Source organism: Mytilus californianus, unplaced genomic scaffold (assembly GCF_021869535.1).
Source record: "Mytilus californianus isolate M0D057914Y unplaced genomic scaffold, xbMytCali1.0.p SCAF_10, whole genome shotgun sequence".
NCBI lineage: Eukaryota > Metazoa > Mollusca > Bivalvia > Mytilida > Mytilidae > Mytilus > Mytilus californianus.
The window spans coordinates 46,400,092-46,423,144 of record NW_026262582.1 but is presented as its reverse complement, the minus strand read 5'-3'; the positions used below and the strand labels follow the sequence as shown (position 1 = coordinate 46,423,144).

Genomic DNA, 23,053 nt, shown 5'->3' with positions numbered 1-23,053 from the left:
AAGATAATAACGGTTTCAATTCATCACTTTTACTTTCTTATTGTTGACGGAGACAAACGGACGGACGGACGGACATAGTGAAAACTGTAGGGCTCCCGCATCCTCGATGCTGGGCCCTAATAACGCATTTAAACATAATGTAATGTAATTATTGTGAATTATAATTACTTAAGGATATGATATATATATATATATATATATATATATAGATTGATAAACAAGTCTAAATTGAAAACAACGTTTAAACCTATGATTGCGTTGGATAAAAACCGCAATTTCTATACGTGTGCATGTAAAACAATTTCGTGGTAGAGGGGTCTAAATACAGCACAAACAACAATTTCCAAAAGACCAAAAAAGAGTGAAAAAGTATATTTTAACAAAACGCATTTAACTAACAGGTCGAACAACTGATGTTCTTAAACCCTGCTGACTGTCATTGACGATTGCCAAATAAATTGATCACAAGATTTAACAAAATGGATCTTAATATTAATTTAATACCAAACAGAAAACAATAAACTTGCGGGAAAGATGGTATACCACAAACATGAGGTGCAAAAATTTGTACACCATATCCGGATTTCGACAATTAATGTCTCTTCAGTGATGTTAGGGATCGGAACGGTATTTGGAAGGCCATATAATTTACCTCAATTTAGGATAGACTCTTGAATTTTAAAGAGTCGAAATAGGATGAATATAAACCCGAGGGAAAATATAATACAAGCCCAAACGAAAAAATATAAACAAGTCTAAATTGAAAACAACGTTCAAACCTTTGATTGCATTGGATGAAAACCGCAATTTCTATACGTGTGCATGTAAAACAATTTCGTGGTAGAGGGGTCTAAATACAGCACAAACAACAATTTCCAAAAGACCAAAAAGAGTGAAAAAGTATATTTTAACAAATGTTGTTACTAATACAAAGTATTACAATATACATAGCTATGACATTTTAATAAAAATGTAATAAAAGTAAATATAAATAATAAAAATGTTCAAAAACAACATCAGTTATTTATTTTCATTTTAGTTGTTTGCTTTATCTGGCATGGACCAATTTAGAAATGTATGTTCCATCCTCGTAAATTGGGTTGTGCATTCTCAGTGCGTCGTTAAGGACGTCTAAACTAATCAAATTGTCCAAAACTAAAACGTTACAATAATCAAAAACAAATTCAGATTGGTCCATTGATCTCCAGAAAAGTTACGTGGTATGCAAACATCCTATCAACACGTATAGTCTGTAAAATATAATGAATGACAAGAATACTGTATACAACTTGTATATAAAAATAATAAGATGTGGTATAATTGCCAATGAGACAACGCTTTACCAGAGACCAAATGACATATAACTTAACAACTACATGTATATGTCACCATACGGCCTTCAACAATGAGCAAAACTCATACCGCATAGTCAGCTATAAAAGGCCCCGAAATGACAAATGTAAAACAATTCAAACGAGAAAACAAACGGCCTGATTTATTTAGAAAATAATAAACGAAACTCAAATATGATATACAGCAACAAACGACAACCACTGAATGTCTTTGAACCACCTTGGTCACGTGGTAGCGGTATCAAATATCAAATTTTGATGACAACCTACTACATGTACAAGAAGAAGCTTCTCAAGATTTGTGATTTTTAAAATAAAATGTAAGTTTTACTAATTTTTTTTTATTTTTCAACACTTTGAAATAACTTAATACACCTATATATTAGTTTTTGTTAAAATCCTATTACGAGAAGACATTTTTCAAAATTTGTGATTATTTAACAAAAAACTAAGTTTTTTTTCCCAAATTGATGATCCGAATTTCACCAAAATATAATATGCACATCTACATATTATGCACAACAACTGTGCAAAATTGCATTGGCTTCATACTTATACTTTTGGAGTTTTTGCGCTTACAAAAATTGTTGACGGAGAGACAAACGGACGGACGGACGGACGGACATAGTGAAAACTGTAGGGCTCCCGCATCCTCGATGCTGGGCCCTAATAACACATTTTAAACATAATGTAATGTAATTATTGTGAATTATAATTACTTAAGGATATGAGACAGTAATCATTTGCAAATATAAAATGATTAAAAATTATGAGTGAATTAGTTTTGATAAAATCTTTAAAAAAATGATATTATACAAATATAACGCCTGCCACAAATGTGTAAGGATATGACCATTTGATATTCTGCGGTTGGGGGCAGTAGGTTTTTTTGCGGATTGACTATTCATTTTCAACTATCGCTAAGAAAATTTATTAACACTTTTGTACACTGTTATTTCCTGCATTTTGTGTTACAGAATATTCATGTTCATCTTGGGCAAAGTTATCTATTTTCAGCTCTTACCAGGCAAGGATATTAATTTTCAAAATCATCCTGCCTCCCTCCCCAATCCCACACAAGAAAATTAGACAGTTGGTTGTCCCCAATACATTAAATTTACCAAAAATAGTGTATAGTACATCAGACCACACCAACACACGACAAATGACGTACAAAGGCAAACAACAACTAACAACTAACAACCCGTGGACCAGGAAACCTGACTTATTACGGGTAAAAAATGTTGTGGGGTATAACCAGTTTTACTTGCTACAAACCTCATCTTCAGCCATTCGAGACCATATATATAAAAATAAGGAGATGTGGTATGATTGCCAATGAGACAACTATTCACCAAAGTTCAAATGAAGTGGATGTGATCAATTATAGGCAACCGAACGGCCTTCAACAATGAGAAAAAACATGCCGTACAGTCGGCTATAAAAGGCCCCGACATGAAAAATATGAAACAGTTCAATTCATATGTCGTAAAGGTAAAACTCACAATAAAAGAACCTGTACAGTACAGCAACCAACTAAATTAGATGAGCACTAACTTAAACAAGTCAAACAAGAGAAAAAACGGCACAAAATTTGAAAAGCAGGGTCAAAAGATGCTTGTTACAACTGGAAAAAAGATAAGGTGGACACAGCTATGAGTTACACTGCCGCTCAAACAAACACACAGAGCTAAAGCAACACTTTTAAATTGATTGATTGATTGATTGATTGATTGATTGATTGATTGATTGGTGTTTAACGCCACTTTCAGCACTATTGTGCTATTTCATGGCGGTCAGTTTAATTGGTGGAGGAAGCGGAGTGCCTGGAGAGAACCATCGACCTTCGGTAGGAAAACTGACAATCCTAGTCAATTAAGAATTGAGTCGAGCGCACCTGCAACTTGCGGGTGTCGAACTCACAACCTCAGTGTTGACAGGCCAGTAATATAGTAGTTCGACTACTTTTTTCTTCTTGAATAAAATTTATTTCACATATTATGATCCACAATATTCTACAATCTATTATGAAAAACATACAGTCCTTTATATTATCATGATATCTCATTTACACAACTTACATTCAGCACATTCTACCATTATTTACTTAAATTTTACACAAAATACAAAAAGAAAAGATTGGTTATATGGAAATGTCAAAAACAGCTCGACTTCTTAGACCACTAGGTGTTATTAATAGTTGAGGTTTAAAACGTCAAATTAATTCAAAATGTGTATGACGTCATGGTGACATCACAACTGATATTTAGTGTCCGGAATATAACATCCTATTTATTAATACACAATGCTTCAACCCACTTTTTCCATGTTCAGTGAACTGCTAAATGTTGATCAAAACCCTATATATTTTTGAACAAGAGTGGACACGCGGAAATGTCTCGCCTGCTTTACTACCATTGATTTTATATTGATAGTCCTATATATATAAAGTTTTACTACAAGTATCACATTAACTTAACATGGTCCAAGAAAATGAGGTCAAGGTTAGATAAACCGAGCCAGAAATACATGTACACCTTACAATCATTCCATACATTAATATAGTTGACTTATTTCTTATAGTATACAAAAACAGACCAAACCAGTAAAACTTAACATTGACCAATGAATGACCATGAAAATGAAGTCAAGGTCAAATGATACCTGCCAGACAGACATATAATCCTAACAATCATTCCATAAACCAAATATAGTTGACCTATTGCTAATAGTTTAAGAAAAACAGACCAAAACACAAAAGCTTATCATTGAGCAATGAACCATGAAAATGAGGTCAAGGTCAAATAAAACCTGCCAGACTAACATGTACATAGTAAAATATAAACCGAATATAGCTGACCTATTGCATACAGTATTAGAAAAACACACCAAAACACAAAAAATGAACTTTAACCACTGAACCGTGAAAATGAGGTCAAGGTGAGATGACACCTGCCAGTTGGACATGTACACCTTACAATCATTCCACACACCAAATATAGTCGACCTATTGCTTATAGTATCTGAGATATGGACTTGACCACGAAAACTTAACCTTGTTCACTGATCCATGAAATGAGGTCGAGGTCAAGTGAAAACTGTCTGACAGGCATGAGGACCGTGCAAGGTATGCACATACCAAATATAGTTATCCTATTACTCATATTAAGAGAGAAATTAACATTACAAACAATTTTAACTTTTATTCAAGTAGTCACTGAACCATGAAAATGAGGTCAAGGACAAAGGACATATGACAGACGGAAACTTCATAACATAAGGCATCTATATACAGAGTATGAAGCATCCAGGTCTTCTACCTTCTGAAATATTAAGCTTTTAAGTAGTTAGTTAATGCCGCCGTGGCCGCCGGAACACTATCCCTAAGTCGAGCTTTCTGTGACATTAGTCGCTGGCTCGACAAAAATGCGCATTAAGATAGCTGGGATGTCTTCCTCCATCTTGGATCTAGAAACAGCAGATAACAATTGTCTTTTCATGTTAATTTGGAAAATAATAGAATGTGTTGTGAATTTACCTATTTTATAATGTAGCCCGAAAACGTGTCCGATGACCCCATTTTTATATTTCTTATATTATAAAAGCATATGATTAGAGCTATCTTCTCATAGTCTTTCTTAAAATTCTATGGTGTAGTTTTCTTTATATCACACAAAGTTGGGTTTTCCATGCATAATCTATACAAAATCTGACAATTTTGCTCAACCTGTAGCGTGAAAAAAAGCCAGATGACCCATACTTTTTATTATACTTTTGAAAAAAGCATGATATAAACTACATTTTGACAAATTATTAAAAAAAAATCTATGGATTATAATTTAGACAACCTATCTACCTCAACAAAACTTTAAACATTACAGGCGGATTAGACAGACGAACACACAGACGAGAAAACATGATAGGCCCTCTACTATAGTCTAGCGTTGCATAAAATACTTACAAGTGCATAACGATTGCCAATTATTGTTACCCCAGCAAGAATAACATTGACATATATATGTGGATCCCTGCACAACACAATGTCCATTGTTACACGAAGAAACTCCATAACATGGGTCACCTACAAATAATAATAACATTACATGGATGCTTCATATTGATTCCATCACATCAGCAGCAAACAATCACCTGTTTTATATTGATTCCATCAAGTCAGCAGAAAACAATCACGTGTTTCATATTGATTCCATCATATCAGCAGAAAACAATCACGTTTTTATATTGATTCCATCATATCAGCAGAAAACAATCACGTGCTTTATATTGATTCCATCATATCAGCAGAAAACAATCACGTGTTTCATATTGATTCCATCATATCAGCAGAAAACAATCACGTGGTTTCATATTGATTCCATCAAGTCAGCTGAAAACAATTACGTGTTTCATATTGAATTAAAATGCGATTGCAAGAATGGAATACTTCTGTTTTTGTAGTTTTATAAGGTTATTAAAAGTTTACATTGCGATTCAAGAAGTAGATCCAGGGACCAGGGTTCAAGGGGAAAAGGGGCGTAACTGTCAACAATGGTAAAAATAGAGCAAGTAAGGCGATGTTTTTACTTCTTGATGCCTAGCAATGCATAAAAAGGGGAGGAGGTTGTACTGAAAAGAGTTAACACCACACCTGCGTAAGTGATCATTACTTTTCTTACTACCGGTACATGATGTTTTAATATGTTAGGGAACAACCATTTAACTTCAAACGGGGGGAGGGTTATGGTTTTTTTTCTGAGTCACAAATTTTTTTTCGCGCAAATTAGTTTTTCGACGCTATCAACCAAATTATTTTTTTTTTTCAAAATTTAACACTATAAAGTATGGGGAAAATCTGGATTCAGAATATTTTTATCAAACTGAGGATCCGAATATTTTTTTTAGGAAAAAACCATAACCCCCAGACCCGGGTGGGACAAAAACATGATCTTAGCACGATATGGTACAAGTGGTTTTATTGGTTGCTAAAAATAACATCTAAAGCCAGTCATGAGATCTGTTGAAATAACCTTATTACGATTTAATTGTTTTCCGTTTATGCATAATACGTGTATATTGATTTGGTTGGTTTCGTATCGTCTTTCCGTTGTCTTTCGTTTAGTGCCGCATGGTATTGTCAGTTTCTCTTTGACTTTTAAGTTTTTAATCTTGGTATCTTCAGCCTATAAGTTGTAGTACTGTGATAAGTCGTTTATTAACCGACTTCATGGCGATTTATTTTGGCGATTATCAATTTTCTCAATGTATCGTTTTAAGGAAATATCCAAGTTTTACAAATTCGCGACGAGTTTTATTCGCGTTAATGTTTAACTCGCGAAAGTCGCGAAAATTAGTTGGTTTACATTACTTTGTAATGTGATAAGATTGTACAAGCCCTGTACCATATAGGTTATCAAATACATCTTATCTTTTGGTCTCTAGTAGGTAGGAGTCTTTTCATGGCAATCATACTACATCTCCTCATTTTCATTTGTTTTGAAACACTCGTATGTCTCAACTGCTGTATTATTTCAATCCTTAAAACCTCGATAAACTCTCAAACAAGGGCCGATAAAGAAAACAAAAAAAAACTGCAATACTCCAATGAATAAACGTAGCAAGTAATGTTTATCTATCAACATAAAAAGGGAACGACCATTTAACTTCAAGGGGGGGGGGGGGTATTTTTTTCCTAAAAAAAATATTCGGATCCCCAATTTAATGAAAAAAAATATTCTGGTCAAGCAGATGACAAAAAAAAATATTCTGAATGTAGATTTTCCCATACCTTATAGTATTAAATTTAGAAAAAAAATAATTTGATTGATAGCGTCGAAAAACTAAATAAAAATGTTCGCGCTTCACGGCAAAAAAAAAATTCTCAAAAAAAAAAAACCAACATATAACCCCCCTCCCTTTTTGAAGTTAAATGGTTGATCCCTTATGCCAAAAATGTAAGTACTACGATAAGTCAATTTTTCAGAATCGAATGCATTCTGGGTAATATTTTCAACAGTGTACACCAAAACGTCGTGATTGGTTAAAAACGTCCTAAACAATGGAAATTCAACCAATGACGTGACGCTATTTTCATTTTGGGGGTACGAACAATGTAATGACCTATAGTCCTTTAGATTCTGAAACGGTCAAGTGTAGACCCGGTACCTTCATTCGTTCGGATTGTCACCAAAATTTAATATTGTCCCTTAATAAGCATAACGTTACATCTTTACTTACGATCACAGTAAGTTCCAGTATAACCGTTGTGGCAATGGCAACGCCAAGTAGATCCATCTATTACACATGACCCATAGTTACAGTTCACATTGGTGCATGGAGTTTCTGAATGAGAAAACCCACTTATCATAAATCATACTCTAAATTATCTGAAGAATTTGTTTACACAAAACGGTAACCACAATTTTAAAAGATTCCAAAACTGCTTTGAAATTCTTAGAACGAAAGAAGAAAAGGCAATATGTGAACCCCGTTGCGCAATCGCAATCGACGTTTACGGGATATTTGAAATGTTTAATTTTGAACATTTTAAGAGAATTGCATTAAAATAGGAATAACAGTACTGTATTTGAAGAGTTGCTACGTCAATTTTGGATTTGACGATGGCAACTCTTCAGTATTGTTATTCCTTAATTGAAAAAGGGTATGTTGGTAGGTTGAATAATTACATTGACTTTTAAAGGAAATGATCTGGATTTTAATGATGCTTACCCAAAAATGTCCATACAATGTGCCTAAAACGTTTAAACCCGCTGCATTTGTTTGCACCTGTCCGAAGTCATGAACCTGTTGTTCAGTGGTTGTCGTTTGTTGATGTGGTTCATAAGTGTTTCTCATTTCTAGTTTTTTATATAGATTAGTGGTTGATCCCTTATGCCAAAAATGTAAGTACTACGATAAGTCAATTTTTCAGAATCGAATGCATTCTGGGTAATATTTTCAACAGTGTACACCAAAACGTCGTGATTGGTTAAAAACGTCCTAAACAATGGAAATTCAACCAATGACGTGACGTTATTTTCATTTTGGGGGTACGAACAATGTAATGACCTATAGTCCTTTAGATTCTGAAACGGTCAAGTGTAGATCCGGTACCTTCTATCGTTCGGATTGTCACCAAAATTTAATATTGTCCCTTAATAAGCATAACGTTACATCTTTACTTACGTTCACAGTAAGTTCCATGATAACCGGCTGGGCACTGGCAACGCCAAGTAGATCCATCTATTTCACATGACCCATAGTTACAGTTCACATTGGTGCATGGAGTTTCTGAATGAGAAAATCCACTTATCATAAATCATACTCTAAATTATCTGAAGAATTTGTTTACACAAAACGGTAACCACAATTTTAAAAGATTCCAAAACTGCTTTGAAATTCTTAGAACGAAAGAAGAAAAGGCAATATGTGAACCCCGTTGCGCAATCGCAATCGACGTTTACGGGATATTTGAAATGTTTAATTTTGAACATTTTAAGAGAATTGCATTAAAATAGGAATAACAGTACTGTATTTGAAGAGTTGCCAGCGTCAATTTTGGATTTAACGATGGCAACTCTACAGTATTATTATTCCTTAATTGAAAAAGGGTATGTTGGTAGGTTGAATAATTACATTGACTTTTAAAGAAAATGATCTGGATTTTAATGATGCTTACCCAAAAATGTCCATACAATGTGCCTTAAACGTTTAAACCCGCTGCATTTGTTTGCACCTGTCCGAAGTCATGAACCTGTTGTTCAGTGGTTGTCGTTTGTTGATGTGGTTCATAAGTGTTTCTCGTTTCTCGTTTTTTATATAGATTAGACCGTTGGTTTGAATTGTTTTTACACTAGTCATTTTGTGGCCCTTTATAGCTTGCTGTTCGGTGTGAGCCAAGGCTCCGTGTTCTAGGCCGTACCTTAACCTATAATGGTTTAATTTTTACACATTGTGAGTTTGATGGAGAGTTGTCTCATTGGCACTCATACCACATCTTTTTATTTCTATATTATGAATGTAATTGGCTCGGTTGTAGTTTTTCTGAGTCCCAAATTTTTTTTCGCGCAAAGCGCAAACATTTTTATTTAGTTTTTCGACGCCCTTGAAGTTAAATGGTCGTTCCCTTATAATTTTGTCATTGTGTATATATTTGTATTGTACATATGCCTTCAATCCCTCGAGGTATAAATTTGCATTCTGTAATAAATTAAACATCAAATATCAACCAATCCATCCAGTAAACATTCCTTTCATATCCTGTCATGGTAAGTCGTTCTCTTCAGCCTTTTCTCAGAAAAACTGACCAATATGAATTAAGCATAGGGTGGGGCGAAAACATGATCTTAGCATGATATGGTACAAGTGGTTTTATTGGTTGCTAAAAATAACATCTATAGCCAGTCATGAGATGTGTTAAAATAACCTTATTACGATTTAATTGTTTTCCGTTTATGCATAATACGTGTATATTGATTTGGTTGGTTTCGTATCGTCTTTCCGTTGTCTTTCGTTTAGTGCCGCATGGTATTGTCAGTTTCTCTTTGACTTTTAAGTTTTAAATCTTGGTATCTTCAGCCTATAAGTTGTAGTACTGTGATAAGTCGTTTATTAACCGACTTCACGGCGATTTATTTTCGCGATTATCAATTTTCTCAATGTATCGTTTTAAGGAAATATCCAAGTTTTACAAATTCGCGACGAGTTTTATTCGCGTTAATGTTTAACTCGCGAAAGTCGCGAAAATTAGTTGGTTTACATTACTTTGTAATGTGATAAGATTGTACAAGCCCTGTACCATATAGGTTATCAAATACATCTTATCTTTTGGTCTCTAGTAGGTAGGAGTCTTTTCATGGCAATCATACTACATCTCCTCATTTTCATTTGTTTTGAAACACTCGTATGTCTCAACTGCTGTATTATTTCAATCCTTAAAACCTCGATAAACTCTCAAACAAGGGCCGATAAAGAAAACAAAAAAAAACTGCAATACTCCAATGAATAAACGTAGCAAGTAATGTTTATCTATCAACATAAAAAGAGAACGACCATTTAACTTCAAGGGGGGGGGGGGGGGGTATTTTTTTCCTAAAAAAAATATTCGGATCCCCAATTTAATGAAAAAAAATATTCTAGTCAAGCAGATGACAAAAAAAAATATTCTGAATGTAGATTTTCCCATACCTTATAGTATTAAATTTAGAAAAAAAATAATTTGATTGATAGCGTCGAAAAACTAAATAAAAATGTTCGCGCTTCACGGCAAAAAAAAAATTCTCAAAAAAAAAAACCAACATATAACCCCCCTCCCTTTTTGAAGTTAAATGGTTGATCCCTTATGCCAAAAATGTAAGTACTACGATAAGTCAATTTTTCAGAATCGAATGCATTCTGGGTAATATTTTCAACAGTGTACACCAAAACGTCGTGATTGGTTAAAAACGTCCTAAACAATGGAAATTCAACCAATGACGTGACGCTATTTTCATTTTGGGGGTACGAACAATGTAATGACCTATAGTCCTTTAGATTCTGAAACGGTCAAGTGTAGACCCGGTACCTTCATTCGTTCGGATTGTCACCAAAATTTAATATTGTCCCTTAATAAGCATAACGTTACATCTTTACTTACGATCACAGTAAGTTCCAGTATAACCGTTGTGGCAATGGCAACGCCAAGTAGATCCATCTATTACACATGACCCATAGTTACAGTTCACATTGGTGCATGGAGTTTCTGAATGAGAAAACCCACTTATCATAAATCATACTCTAAATTATCTGAAGAATTTGTTTACACAAAACGGTAACCACAATTTTAAAAGATTCCAAAACTGCTTTGAAATTCTTAGAACGAAAGAAGAAAAGGCAATATGTGAACCCCGTTGCGCAATCGCAATCGACGTTTACGGGATATTTGAAATGTTTAATTTTGAACATTTTAAGAGAATTGCATTAAAATAGGAATAACAGTACTGTATTTGAAGAGTTGCTACGTCAATTTTGGATTTGACGATGGCAACTCTTCAGTATTGTTATTCCTTAATTGAAAAAGGGTATGTTGGTAGGTTGAATAATTACATTGACTTTTAAAGGAAATGATCTGGATTTTAATGATGCTTACCCAAAAATGTCCATACAATGTGCCTAAAACGTTTAAACCCGCTGCATTTGTTTGCACCTGTCCGAAGTCATGAACCTGTTGTTCAGTGGTTGTCGTTTGTTGATGTGGTTCATAAGTGTTTCTCATTTCTAGTTTTTTATATAGATTAGTGGTTGATCCCTTATGCCAAAAATGTAAGTACTACGATAAGTCAATTTTTCAGAATCGAATGCATTCTGGGTAATATTTTCAACAGTGTACACCAAAACGTCGTGATTGGTTAAAAACGTCCTAAACAATGGAAATTCAACCAATGACGTGACGTTATTTTCATTTTGGGGGTACGAACAATGTAATGACCTATAGTCCTTTAGATTCTGAAACGGTCAAGTGTAGACCCGGTACCTTCTATCGTTCGGATTGTCACCAAAATTTAATATTGTCCCTTAATAAGCATAACGTTACATCTTTACTTACGTTCACAGTAAGTTCCATGATAACCGGCTGGGCACTGGCAACGCCAAGTAGATCCATCTATTTCACATGACCCATAGTTACAGTTCACATTGGTGCATGGAGTTTCTGAATGAGAAAATCCACTTATCATAAATCATACTCTAAATTATCTGAAGAATTTGTTTACACAAAACGGTAACCACAATTTTAAAAGATTCCAAAACTGCTTTGAAATTCTTAGAACGAAAGAAGAAAAGGCAATATGTGAACCCCGTTGCGCAATCGCAATCGACGTTTACGGGATATTTGAAATGTTTAATTTTGAACATTTTAAGAGAATTGCATTAAAATAGGAATAACAGTACTGTATTTGAAGAGTTGCCAGCGTCAATTTTGGATTTAACGATGGCAACTCTACAGTATTATTATTCCTTAATTGAAAAAGGGTATGTTGGTAGGTTGAATAATTACATTGACTTTTAAAGAAAATGATCTGGATTTTAATGATGCTTACCCAAAAATGTCCATACAATGTGCCTTAAACGTTTAAACCCGCTGCATTTGTTTGCACCTGTCCGAAGTCATGAACCTGTTGTTCAGTGGTTGTCGTTTGTTGATGTGGTTCATAAGTGTTTCTCGTTTCTCGTTTTTTATATAGATTAGACCGTTGGTTTGAATTGTTTTTACACTAGTCATTTTGTGGCCCTTTATAGCTTGCTGTTCGGTGTGAGCCAAGGCTCCGTGTTCTAGGCCGTACCTTAACCTATAATGGTTTAATTTTTACACATTGTGAGTTTGATGGAGAGTTGTCTCATTGGCACTCATACCACATCTTTTTATTTCTATATTATGAATGTAATTGGCTCGGTTGTAGTTTTTCTGAGTCCCAAATTTTTTTTCGCGCAAAGCGCAAACATTTTTATTTAGTTTTTCGACGCCCTTGAAGTTAAATGGTCGTTCCCTTATAATTTTGTCATTGTGTATATATTTGTATTGTACATATGCCTTCAATCCCTCGAGGTATAAATTTGCATTCTGTAATAAATTAAACATCAAATATCAACCAATCCATCCAGTAAACATTCCTTTCATATCCTGTCATGGTAAGTCGTTCTCTTCAGCCTTTTCTCAGAAAAACTGACCAATATGAATTAAGCATAGGGTGGGGCGAAAACATGATCTTAGTATGATATGGTACAAGTGGTTTTATTGGTTGCTAAAAATAACATCTATAGCCAGTCATGAGATGTGTTAAAATAACCTTATTACGATTTAATTGTTTTCCGTTTATGCATAATACGTGTATATTGATTTGGTTGGTTTCGTATCGTCTTTCCGTTGTCTTTCGTTTAGTGCCGCATGGTATTGTCAGTTTCTCTTTGACTTTTAAGTTTTAAATCTTGGTATCTTCAGCCTATAAGTTGTAGTACTGTGATAAGTCGTTTATTAACCGACTTCACGGCGATTTATTTTCGCGATTATCAATTTTCTCAATGTATCGTTTTAAGGAAATATCCCAAGTTTTACAAACTCGCGACGAGTTTTATTCGCGTTAATGTTTAACTCGCGAAAGTCGCCAAAATTAGTTGGTTTACATTACTTTGTAATGTGATAATATTGTACAAGCCCTGTACCATGTAGGTTATCAAATACATCTTATCCTTTGGTCTCTAGTAGGTAGGAGTCTTTTCATGGCAATCATACTACATCTCCTCCTTTTCATTTGTTTTGAAACACTCGTATGTCTCAACTGCTGTATTATTTCAATCCTTACAACCTCTATAAACTCACAAACAAGGGCCGATAAAGAAAACAAAAAAAAAACTGCAATACTTCAATGAATAAACGTACCAAGTAATGTTTATCTATCAACATTAAAACATGATTTATAGACAGATCTGATCTATATATGAGATAACCTCCTTTTGTGAATACCAAAAATGTAAGATACTGAACATGAGTACTACGACAAGTGCAGACACGGTACCTTCTATCGTTTGGATTGTCACTAAATATTGTTCCTTAAGGATGTTTGCTTCTCTGTTTAAAAAATAACAAGCTTTTTAAAAGACTGTTATAAATTTATAGTATATAAACAAAGGAACTAAAAAAGCAGTCATGTAACGACAATTCTGATTGGATGACGTCTACCAATTCAACGGTTGACAGTAGGCGTCATTGGCATTGGCAACAACGGTTGCGCAATCACAATCGACGTTTATGGGATATTTGAAATGTTTAATTTTGAACCTTTTAAGAGTATTGCATCAGAATAGGAATAATCATAATATGGAAAGCCTCAGCTGTCATATATTTGAGATCTACAAAACGTTATGCTGAAGCTTAAAATGTAAAGTTAAGACAGCGTGATGTTGAATTGAGTCTTCAAAATGCTAACTCTAAACTACAATATGCTAAGTTGAATTTGCGCAATGTTGACTTGCAATGACAAGTGCTTTAGTCGTGATAGTATAATGATAAGTCACGATGTTGTGATGATATGCCAAATACACGTCACGTTGGGTTTAAAGTACATGATGTGAAGTTGACATTGCATGATGTTAGCTTGCAGATGGATACTGCTCAGTCACCCACATCGACAGCTATGATAACAAATAAAATGAATAGCTAAAATGTATGGTGCTGACTTGTTATTAATAAATGTTGAGCTGAAATAGTACGATGTTATATCATTGTGATATTACGATTGGTCTTTCATGCAATCTGTTGATTTAAAACACCATGATGCACAGTTGAAAGTACATGATGTTAAGTTAAGATAACACGATGCTACACCACTATACTGAAACGAAAGGTTTACCATACAATTTGTTGACTTAAAACAACACGATGCAACGTGTTAAGCTTAAGATGCTCACTTGAAACTACAGGACGCACAGTTGAAATGTTGTAATATTAAGCTACGATAGCACGATGTTATATCATTATAATGTCACAATAGGCTTATCATACAATTTGCTCATTTAAAACTACACAACGTACAGTTGAATGTACGTGATGTTAAGCTAAGATGGCACGTTGTTATATCATTTGAATGTCACGATAGGCTTACCACACGATAAGCTCGTTTAAAACTACACGACGTACAGTTGAAAGAACGTGATGTTGAGCTATGATAGCAATATCTTATATCATATTAATATCACGATAGGCTTACCATACAATATGCTCATTTAAAACTACACGACGTACAGTTGAAAGTACGTGTTGTTCAGCTAAGATAGCACAATGTTATATCATTATAATGTCACGATAGGCTTATTATACAATTTGCTCATCTAAAATTACACCACGTACAGCTGAAAGTACGTGGTGTTAAGCTAAGATAGCACGTTGTTATATCATTAGAATGTCACGATAGGCTTACCACACGATATGCTTATTTAAAACTACATGACTTTCAGTTGAAACTAGGTGATGTTAAGCTAAGATGGCATGTTGTTATATCATTTGAATGTCACGATAGGCTTACCATACAATATGCTCATTTAAAACTACACAACGTACAGTTGAAAGTATGTGATGTTGAGCTATGATAGCACGATGTTATATCATAATAATTTCACGATAGGCTTGCCATACAATATGCTCATTCAAAACTACACGACGTACAGTTGAAAGTACGTGTTGTTGAGCTAAGATAGCACGATGTTATATCATTATGACGTCACGAGAGGCTTATCATACAATGTGTTGACTTGAAACTACACGATGTCAACTTAAAGTATTTGGTCTTGACTTGAAACAGTCAAATGTTAAGTTATAAAAACAGAACGTAATGTCAAAATAAAACAATGATAGGATGACATATACTTGTTCAGAATTGAAGATTTTTGGTGTTGACTTCGAATATAGTACAAATATTAGATCGGTTTATGTTAAATTAAAAGACAATAACGATGCGTAAAACATTACAGAATTATGTGAATTGAAACTGCAATTCTACGGAAAAGAATGAGGGACAAATCCACAGGATTTTTTCTTCTTCATTTGCAAGTTCGGAGGCAAAATGATATACAAAGAAAGTTTTCCATAAATTCATAAAGCAAAAGAATTACCCATCGCTATATATTACACTTGAATACAGTTTTGCCGTATATTTTACATGTTTTGTTTGGATTTTTTTTTTATGATTAAAAACCAGACTTTTTTTTATGAACGACAATATTTAAGAAAATATTTATCTATGTTGTGTGTTAATATATATACAACATAATATTGTGCTTATAAGACTTATGACTGTGAGGGTCAAATTTTACTCATATAAAATCACATCTATGTAAGAGTTAGCGGAGAATTTGTATAATTTACCACTCCCGTTTCCAACGAAATAAAACATAAGAATCTGGAGTCTTAATCTTAAAAAACAAAGATCAACTGATATGACAAATAATACGGAAAAGCGTAGGACTGAGAGGGTCAGAGCTATATGAGAATGTGACACCCAACCCCGGCCTTGTTAGAGGTATCTGAACATTTGAATTTTCTTTTCCACGAAATAAAACAAAAAGAATTGATAGGTGGAAGAATCCTACTGCATGGGGCCAACCAAAACATAAAGTATGGTAGATTCTGTTGTATACTTTTCGCTCATACATGAAGTCTATATGAAACCTTATGAAATTTGACCTAGAGCCTCCAGTCTAAATCGTCAACTTTAAAAAAAAAAATACATCATTTACAGCAGTGCCAACCATTTTTTCAGCACCAAGTAAGATAGTTCCCAGGTTTATGTATATATCCACTCGGAGAATGTTTAATGACCAACTATGGAAATACTGTTAATATTGATTTGCAACCATGGACATACTGTTGATATTGATGTTTAATCATGGAAGTACTGTGAATATGTATGTGCAACCATGGAAATACTGTTGATCATAATTTATGTGCAACTATGGAAATACTGTAACTATTGATGTGCAACCTTGAAAATACTGTTAATATTGATGTGCAACCGTGGAAATACTGTTAACCTTGATGTGCAATAGTATATATTTGTTATATACATACTACATTTACATTGTATTAATATTAATTGTTTTGTGACACATTTCTCATAAGACAGACCAAAAATTAAATGTTCCCTGATAGTCAATGGATAGGGTCTGGATGGGGGTACTTCATTTATGCATTCTTTAATTTTAGCCTATTTTTCTCTATTCTATATACTGTAAACCAACTAATTTTCACGAGCGATTTAATTTCGCGATTTTCGCGAGTAGATAATATAACGCGAATATAAATCGTCGCCAATATGTAAAACTTTGATCTTTCCTTATTTAACTACATCAAGTGAATTAGAAAATCGCGAAATAAAATCGTCGCGAAGTGGACTAGAAAGGGCTAAACGCGAAAAAAAGTATCCGCGAAAATAAGTTGGTTTACAGTATTGTTTGCTCATTATTCCCTATCCTTTATATTTTACACCCAATTATTCTCTATTTTAATTTTTTGGATCCATTTTTCTCTATTTTTTATGCCCCCACCGTAGCGGTGGGGACATTAAGTTTTACCCTTGTCCGTCTGTACGTACGTAGGTCCCAAAATTGGTTTCCGTTCTCTAACTTGAGTTTGCCTCAACCAAATGTTATGAAACTTATACACAATGCTTATTACCACAAAACACAGATCAAGTTTGAATTTTGGTGGCGTCACTTTAACCGTTCTAGAGTTATGCCCCTTTATAAATGGAAAAATTGCAAAATTTTTATTTTCTTTTAAATATCAAGTAATTTATAAAATTAGAGTTATCTTCCTTTGTCCATGATTATGGTTGAATCAGCTACAATCAATGCCTTATACAATGCAATGTTTAATTTTGACTTCCACTGATAAAACACAGATCAAGTTGAATTTGGGTAGTGTCACTTTAACCATTATTGAGTTATGCCCCTTTATAAATCGAAAGATTGCAAAATTTTTAGTTTCCATTCTGTAACTTAAGTTTGCCCCAACCAAACATTATGAAACCTATACACAATATTCATTACCACAAAACTAAGATCAAGTACAAATTTTTTGTTTCCGTTTTCTAACTTTAGTTTGCCTCTACCAATCGTTATGAAACTTATACACAATGCTTATTTATACATAATACAGATTAAGAACGAAATTTGGTGAGAACACTTTTACCATTCTTGAGTTATGTCCCTTTATAAACATAAAAATTGCTGAATTTTTCGTTTCCTTTCTCTAACTTTAGTTTGTCTCAACCAAATGTTATAAAACTTATACACAACCTTTCTAGAGTTATGTGTGTTTACAAATAGAAAAATTGCTGAATTTTTAGTTTCTGTTCTCTTCTTAAGTAAGCCTCAACCAAATGTTATGAGACTTACACACAATGCTTATTACAACAAAACTCAGATCAAGTTCAAATTTGGGTAGCGTCACTTTTACCGTTCTTCAGTTATGTCCCTTTATAACTATATGCTATGCAAGCGGGGGCATCATCTGTGTCCACATGTGGACACTATCCACATTTTTGTTTTTGGTGGGGTGCCTTTATTCTGCATATTTGCCCATCATTCTCTATTGTGTAAATCTCATCTAGACCCTAAGTTAAGATCCCATTTTACACACACCATGCAGTTGTTTGATTATGTACAAAAGTAAGACATGGTTGGGTTCAACAACACATCATCTGTATGAAATATCCACTTGGGGGAAATGTCACCTGACCATAGGTTTTCATCATAGTGAATATGTCAAAATGGAAAAGTGAAATATTTTAACTGGAAATCTGTTAAAATCTTTTCAATTGGTTGATTCACTGTTAGAGAGGCTAGACAGATGAAAAGAAAAATGTCACATGATATGACTTTCTAATCCTCCACTTTGAAACAGTCTCTATTTCAAAACTTCTGTATGATAATGGGAGTAAAATATGATGTTTACCATAATGAGAGTTTAATGATGTAATAAAAGGATATTTTCACTAATCCTATATATTCTACTATGGTGAATGTTTGGCCACATTATATAAAAATAAGAAGATGTAGTATGATTGCCAATAAGACAACTATCCACAAGAGACCAAATGACACAGAAATACACAACTATAGGTCACCGTACGGCCTTCAAGAATGAGTAAAACCCACACCACATAGTCAGCTGTATTAGTTCTTTTGCTGTTAACTACTTACTATTTATTTGTGTATGTGTATTATTGACTTCTTTTTATTTTATAAACATTGAAAATAGGGGCTTGGCATTTTTTCTAGTTTTTTGCTGTTGCTTTTCTTTAAAGGGGGAGGGGTAATTGAAAAAAAGTGCATTTGTTTATGGAAAACTTTTGACAAGTTGAAAAAAATGTTGTTACATTGCTAACAATTAAATTATTATGTTAATTTCTGTCCAGGATCTTAAAGGATTTTAATGTTTTTTTGATTCAAGTGTATATATTTATTTACAATCGGGGCATACATTCCAGTTTGAGCAGAAGCTCAGGTTTTTACTTCAATGTATTAATTATCTGTTTCTGTTATTGTTAGTATTTGATATTTTCATTTCATTTTCTGTTATAAATAAACTTTATCTTTTTAACTTTATTTTCGTGTATATGAAGAAAAGGAGACTTGGGTTATACATCAGTGAGACAGCTACCAAAAGACAAAATAACCTTAATTATGTTAGGTAATTTTTTACTAAAGCAACATACAGTCTTTACCAATATACATGTGTCTATGCATTATGTCAAGCTCCAAATCATCCTGAGTCTGAAAAAATTGTGAATAATTTAAACAGAAACAAGATGTGCCATAAAAAAAGATGCAGAATATACTAAAGGTACATTAAAAACTCAAAAGTCCAAGAGAAACTGATAAAGCTTTGGCAAAAATGAATCTTAGATTTTTTTAATTGGCAAAACAAAGTAGCGGTTTGGTAATTGAAGGATACCGTATTTAGCCGTGTATAGTACACAGTTGTGTAAAATACGCATCCCATTTTCATCCCTTCAAAATCGTGAAGAAAAGTTGTCAAACAAAAAAATGAAAAAAAAAAATTTGAAAAACAAGAAAAAAGATAAAATAAAAGTTTTAAAAAAAGTTATAAAAAAAAGATAATATATTTTTTTAAAGTCTACTTTACTGAAAAAAAGCCTTTGATAGGGAACTATTCAACCATGTGTTTAATCTTCATTTAAGTATATTGAAAGATAAAAATGATATATAAGATTGTTTGTTCAATCAAATTCTTTTTTGTTATATTTTTTGTTTAATTAAATAATTTAAAGCCATCAAAATAAAATGGTAGAGCTTTTATCATGTAATTAACATTTATTAATTTTGTAAAAGTAAAGTTATTATTTGAAGATTCCTTTTGAAATCAATGTTTGTCTAAGCTTGTCCAAACTGATGCAATGTTCAAATATTATAAAAAGAAATAATTGGAATGTTTTGAACAAAAGAAATTAGAGCTCAAACATTTTTCTAAATTGATTAGCAGTAATTTAAATTTTATATCTCATGAATCCGATATTTTCTTTTTCATTGATCATGTTGATTTAGAGCACTGCCTCAGGTTAATATATTGAACACCTGTCAAAAGTTGACATGATTATTCAATTGCTACACACCCATACTTAATCCTTAATTACCCTTTAAGCTCACTCATGCATGATGTCACACCTGTGTACTTTGAATATTCAATAACGAAGGAAACAAACATTATTAAAAAAATTACAAATAAATAAATAAAACGAAAAACGTCTTGAATATATACAATAATGAAGAAAAAAAACGTTATTATTAAAAAAATAATGGGGGTAAAAAAAGTGCGTATTATACACACCAAGATACGGGTATAATGTTTTTGATCCGTCTGTCAATCAGTCAGTCCTGTTCTTGTCATCGCAACTCCTCTGAAACTCCACATCAGAATTTCAAGGAACTTTGTAGATAATAAGGACAAACTTTGTAGATCTGCATTTCGACAAAAAATTATGATTCAATTTATTTTCTAAGAGTTATGACCCTTTCAACTTAGAATTTTGGCCTAGATATACTACTGCAACAGTTTGTCATCGCAACTCCTCTGAAACCATACACAGAATGTCATGAATCTTTGTAGATAATTAGGAAATACTATGTAAATGTGCATAGAAATAAGAAGATGTGGTATGAGTGCCAATGAGACAACTCTCTATCCAAGTCACAATGTGTTAAGTAAACAATTATAGGTCAAAGTACGGCCTTCAACACGGAGCATACCCAGCAAACAATTCATCGTTGTTACAACGTTGTGACAACATTAGTTAACTGTTGTGACAACATTGCAAAATGACGTGAATACAACGTTATTTTCTAGACTCCTAGGCACTACCTGACCACCATCCACACAATGTTGTTACGACGTAATAATTCAGACTGTATCTTTTAGGTGTTTTCTAGACAGCAGATGATAGTACAGAAATACGAAACAAAATACCTCCTCTTAGTTTATTTGTATACTTATATGCTTATTTGCTATTGTTTCTAAGAATTTCATTCATTTCCATTTCTTTAGATTTTTCGAAGGCTAGCTAGTTTTCGATATTTTGACTATCTTAGTTACTCGAAAGCCAAACTTATCACTAAGACAGAGGAAATTAGTTAGTCATCAGAGAGTGATTTACCTCACTCGTGTCAATGATAAGCTAATTTTTGTTATCTTTATATTTTTTTTTATCTTTATGATACTATGATTAATTTCTTTTCTATATTTCAGAATGGTTTTACATACTTTTTTATTTTTTGCATTAAATGTTTTTTATATTATTAAGAAATAATAAAATTTGCTATAAATGATAGAATATAAAAGATACAGTAAGCAAAGTGGTTAAATATGGGTTAAAATGATCACCAAAACCTAAATTGTTTAAACTGTGGTATAAGAAGGGGAGATAAGAACTATATTTAAAACTATATTTCACTGATTTTTGTTCATTAGTTCCAACTTCTTTCGTAATGTGAAGCAGAAAAATAATGTTTAGTCCCTAAATGTTTTATTAAGGTATTTGTTTTATTTTTAACTCAACTTATATTGCGTATATAAGACAAAAATAAAATCATAAAACAGAATTTCTGCAACCTTGTGACAACGTTGTCAGAACTATATATGTACAGAACGTTGTACACCGGAGACATGTTGTCAATTATAGGAATAACTTTTACCTCCAAGCAATGCTGTACATACGTTATCCCACAACGTTACATACTCGTCAGTGCTCAAAGTTATCTTTTTTTAAATGTCACGACGTTAATACCACCTCCAGCCAACGTCGTTAATACGTCGTGTGTTTGCTGGGTATCGACATTATTATTAAATGTTTTTCTAGGAATTATGCTCCTCTGAAACCCCTCAACAAAATTTCATGAAAAATTTTGTAGATAATAAGGACTTATAATATAGATGTGCATATCGACAGAAAATCATGATTCAATGTTTTATCTAGGAGTTATGCTTAGAATTTTGACCTTAATATACTACTGTCACAGTCTGTCAGTGCAAATTCTCTAAAACCACACAAAAGAATTTCATAAAACTTTAAGTTTTCTGCTTAAGTTAGTTTGATAGGAACTACTTGTGATAGATCATTGATATTTAATATCAAGTTGCATTACTATCAGTACATATCAGTTTGACGACTATTTCGAGGCCCTGTCCCCTAGGTCATAGTCCAGCAACTTTAATTAATTAGCAATGTCCAATGTTAAGTTTTCTGATTAAGTTAGTTTGATACGACATACTTGTGATAGATCATTGATATTAAATAGAAAGTTTCATTACTATCGGTACATACCAGTTTGACAATTATTGTGAGGCCCTCCCCTAGGTCATGGCACAGTGACTTTGAATTAATTAGCAACATCAATGTTAAGTGTTCTGCTAAAGTTAGTTTGATAAGATCTACTTGTGATAGATCTATGATATTTTGTATGAAGGAGTTGAAAAATATGGACGTTTTTACACACCAAAATCTACTATGAGTACAGACAAACTGATGCATCTAGGTAAGTTTTAAGGCATGGCAGGACCTAGATATATAAAAGTTATATGTAGTCTATGTATTTGATGTGCCTTTTTTTCCAGTCTGCAGAAGATGGCAAAATAAACAAACCGTACTTTGACCTATAAT

At 33.1% G+C, this 23,053-nt stretch overlaps 1 protein-coding gene across 5 annotated transcripts in view; it reads right to left on the bottom strand.

Annotated features, from left to right (window-relative positions):
- The window catches only part of LOC127718241 (fibropellin-3-like), a 231,423-nt gene that overhangs the window by 132,808 nt on the left and 75,562 nt on the right, over positions 1 to 23,053 (bottom strand). Inside the window, exon 6 of one of the 5 annotated variants that reach the window (XM_052224238.1) lies at positions 972 to 1,250. The exons of the other annotated variants lie outside the window; for them this stretch is intronic. Coding sequence (XP_052080198.1) covers positions 1,237 to 1,250 — 14 coding nt within the window. The 3' untranslated portion in view covers positions 972 to 1,236. Of the gene's footprint in view, positions 1 to 971; positions 1,251 to 23,053 lie in introns of those variants that run through there. 5 annotated transcript variants of the gene reach the window in all.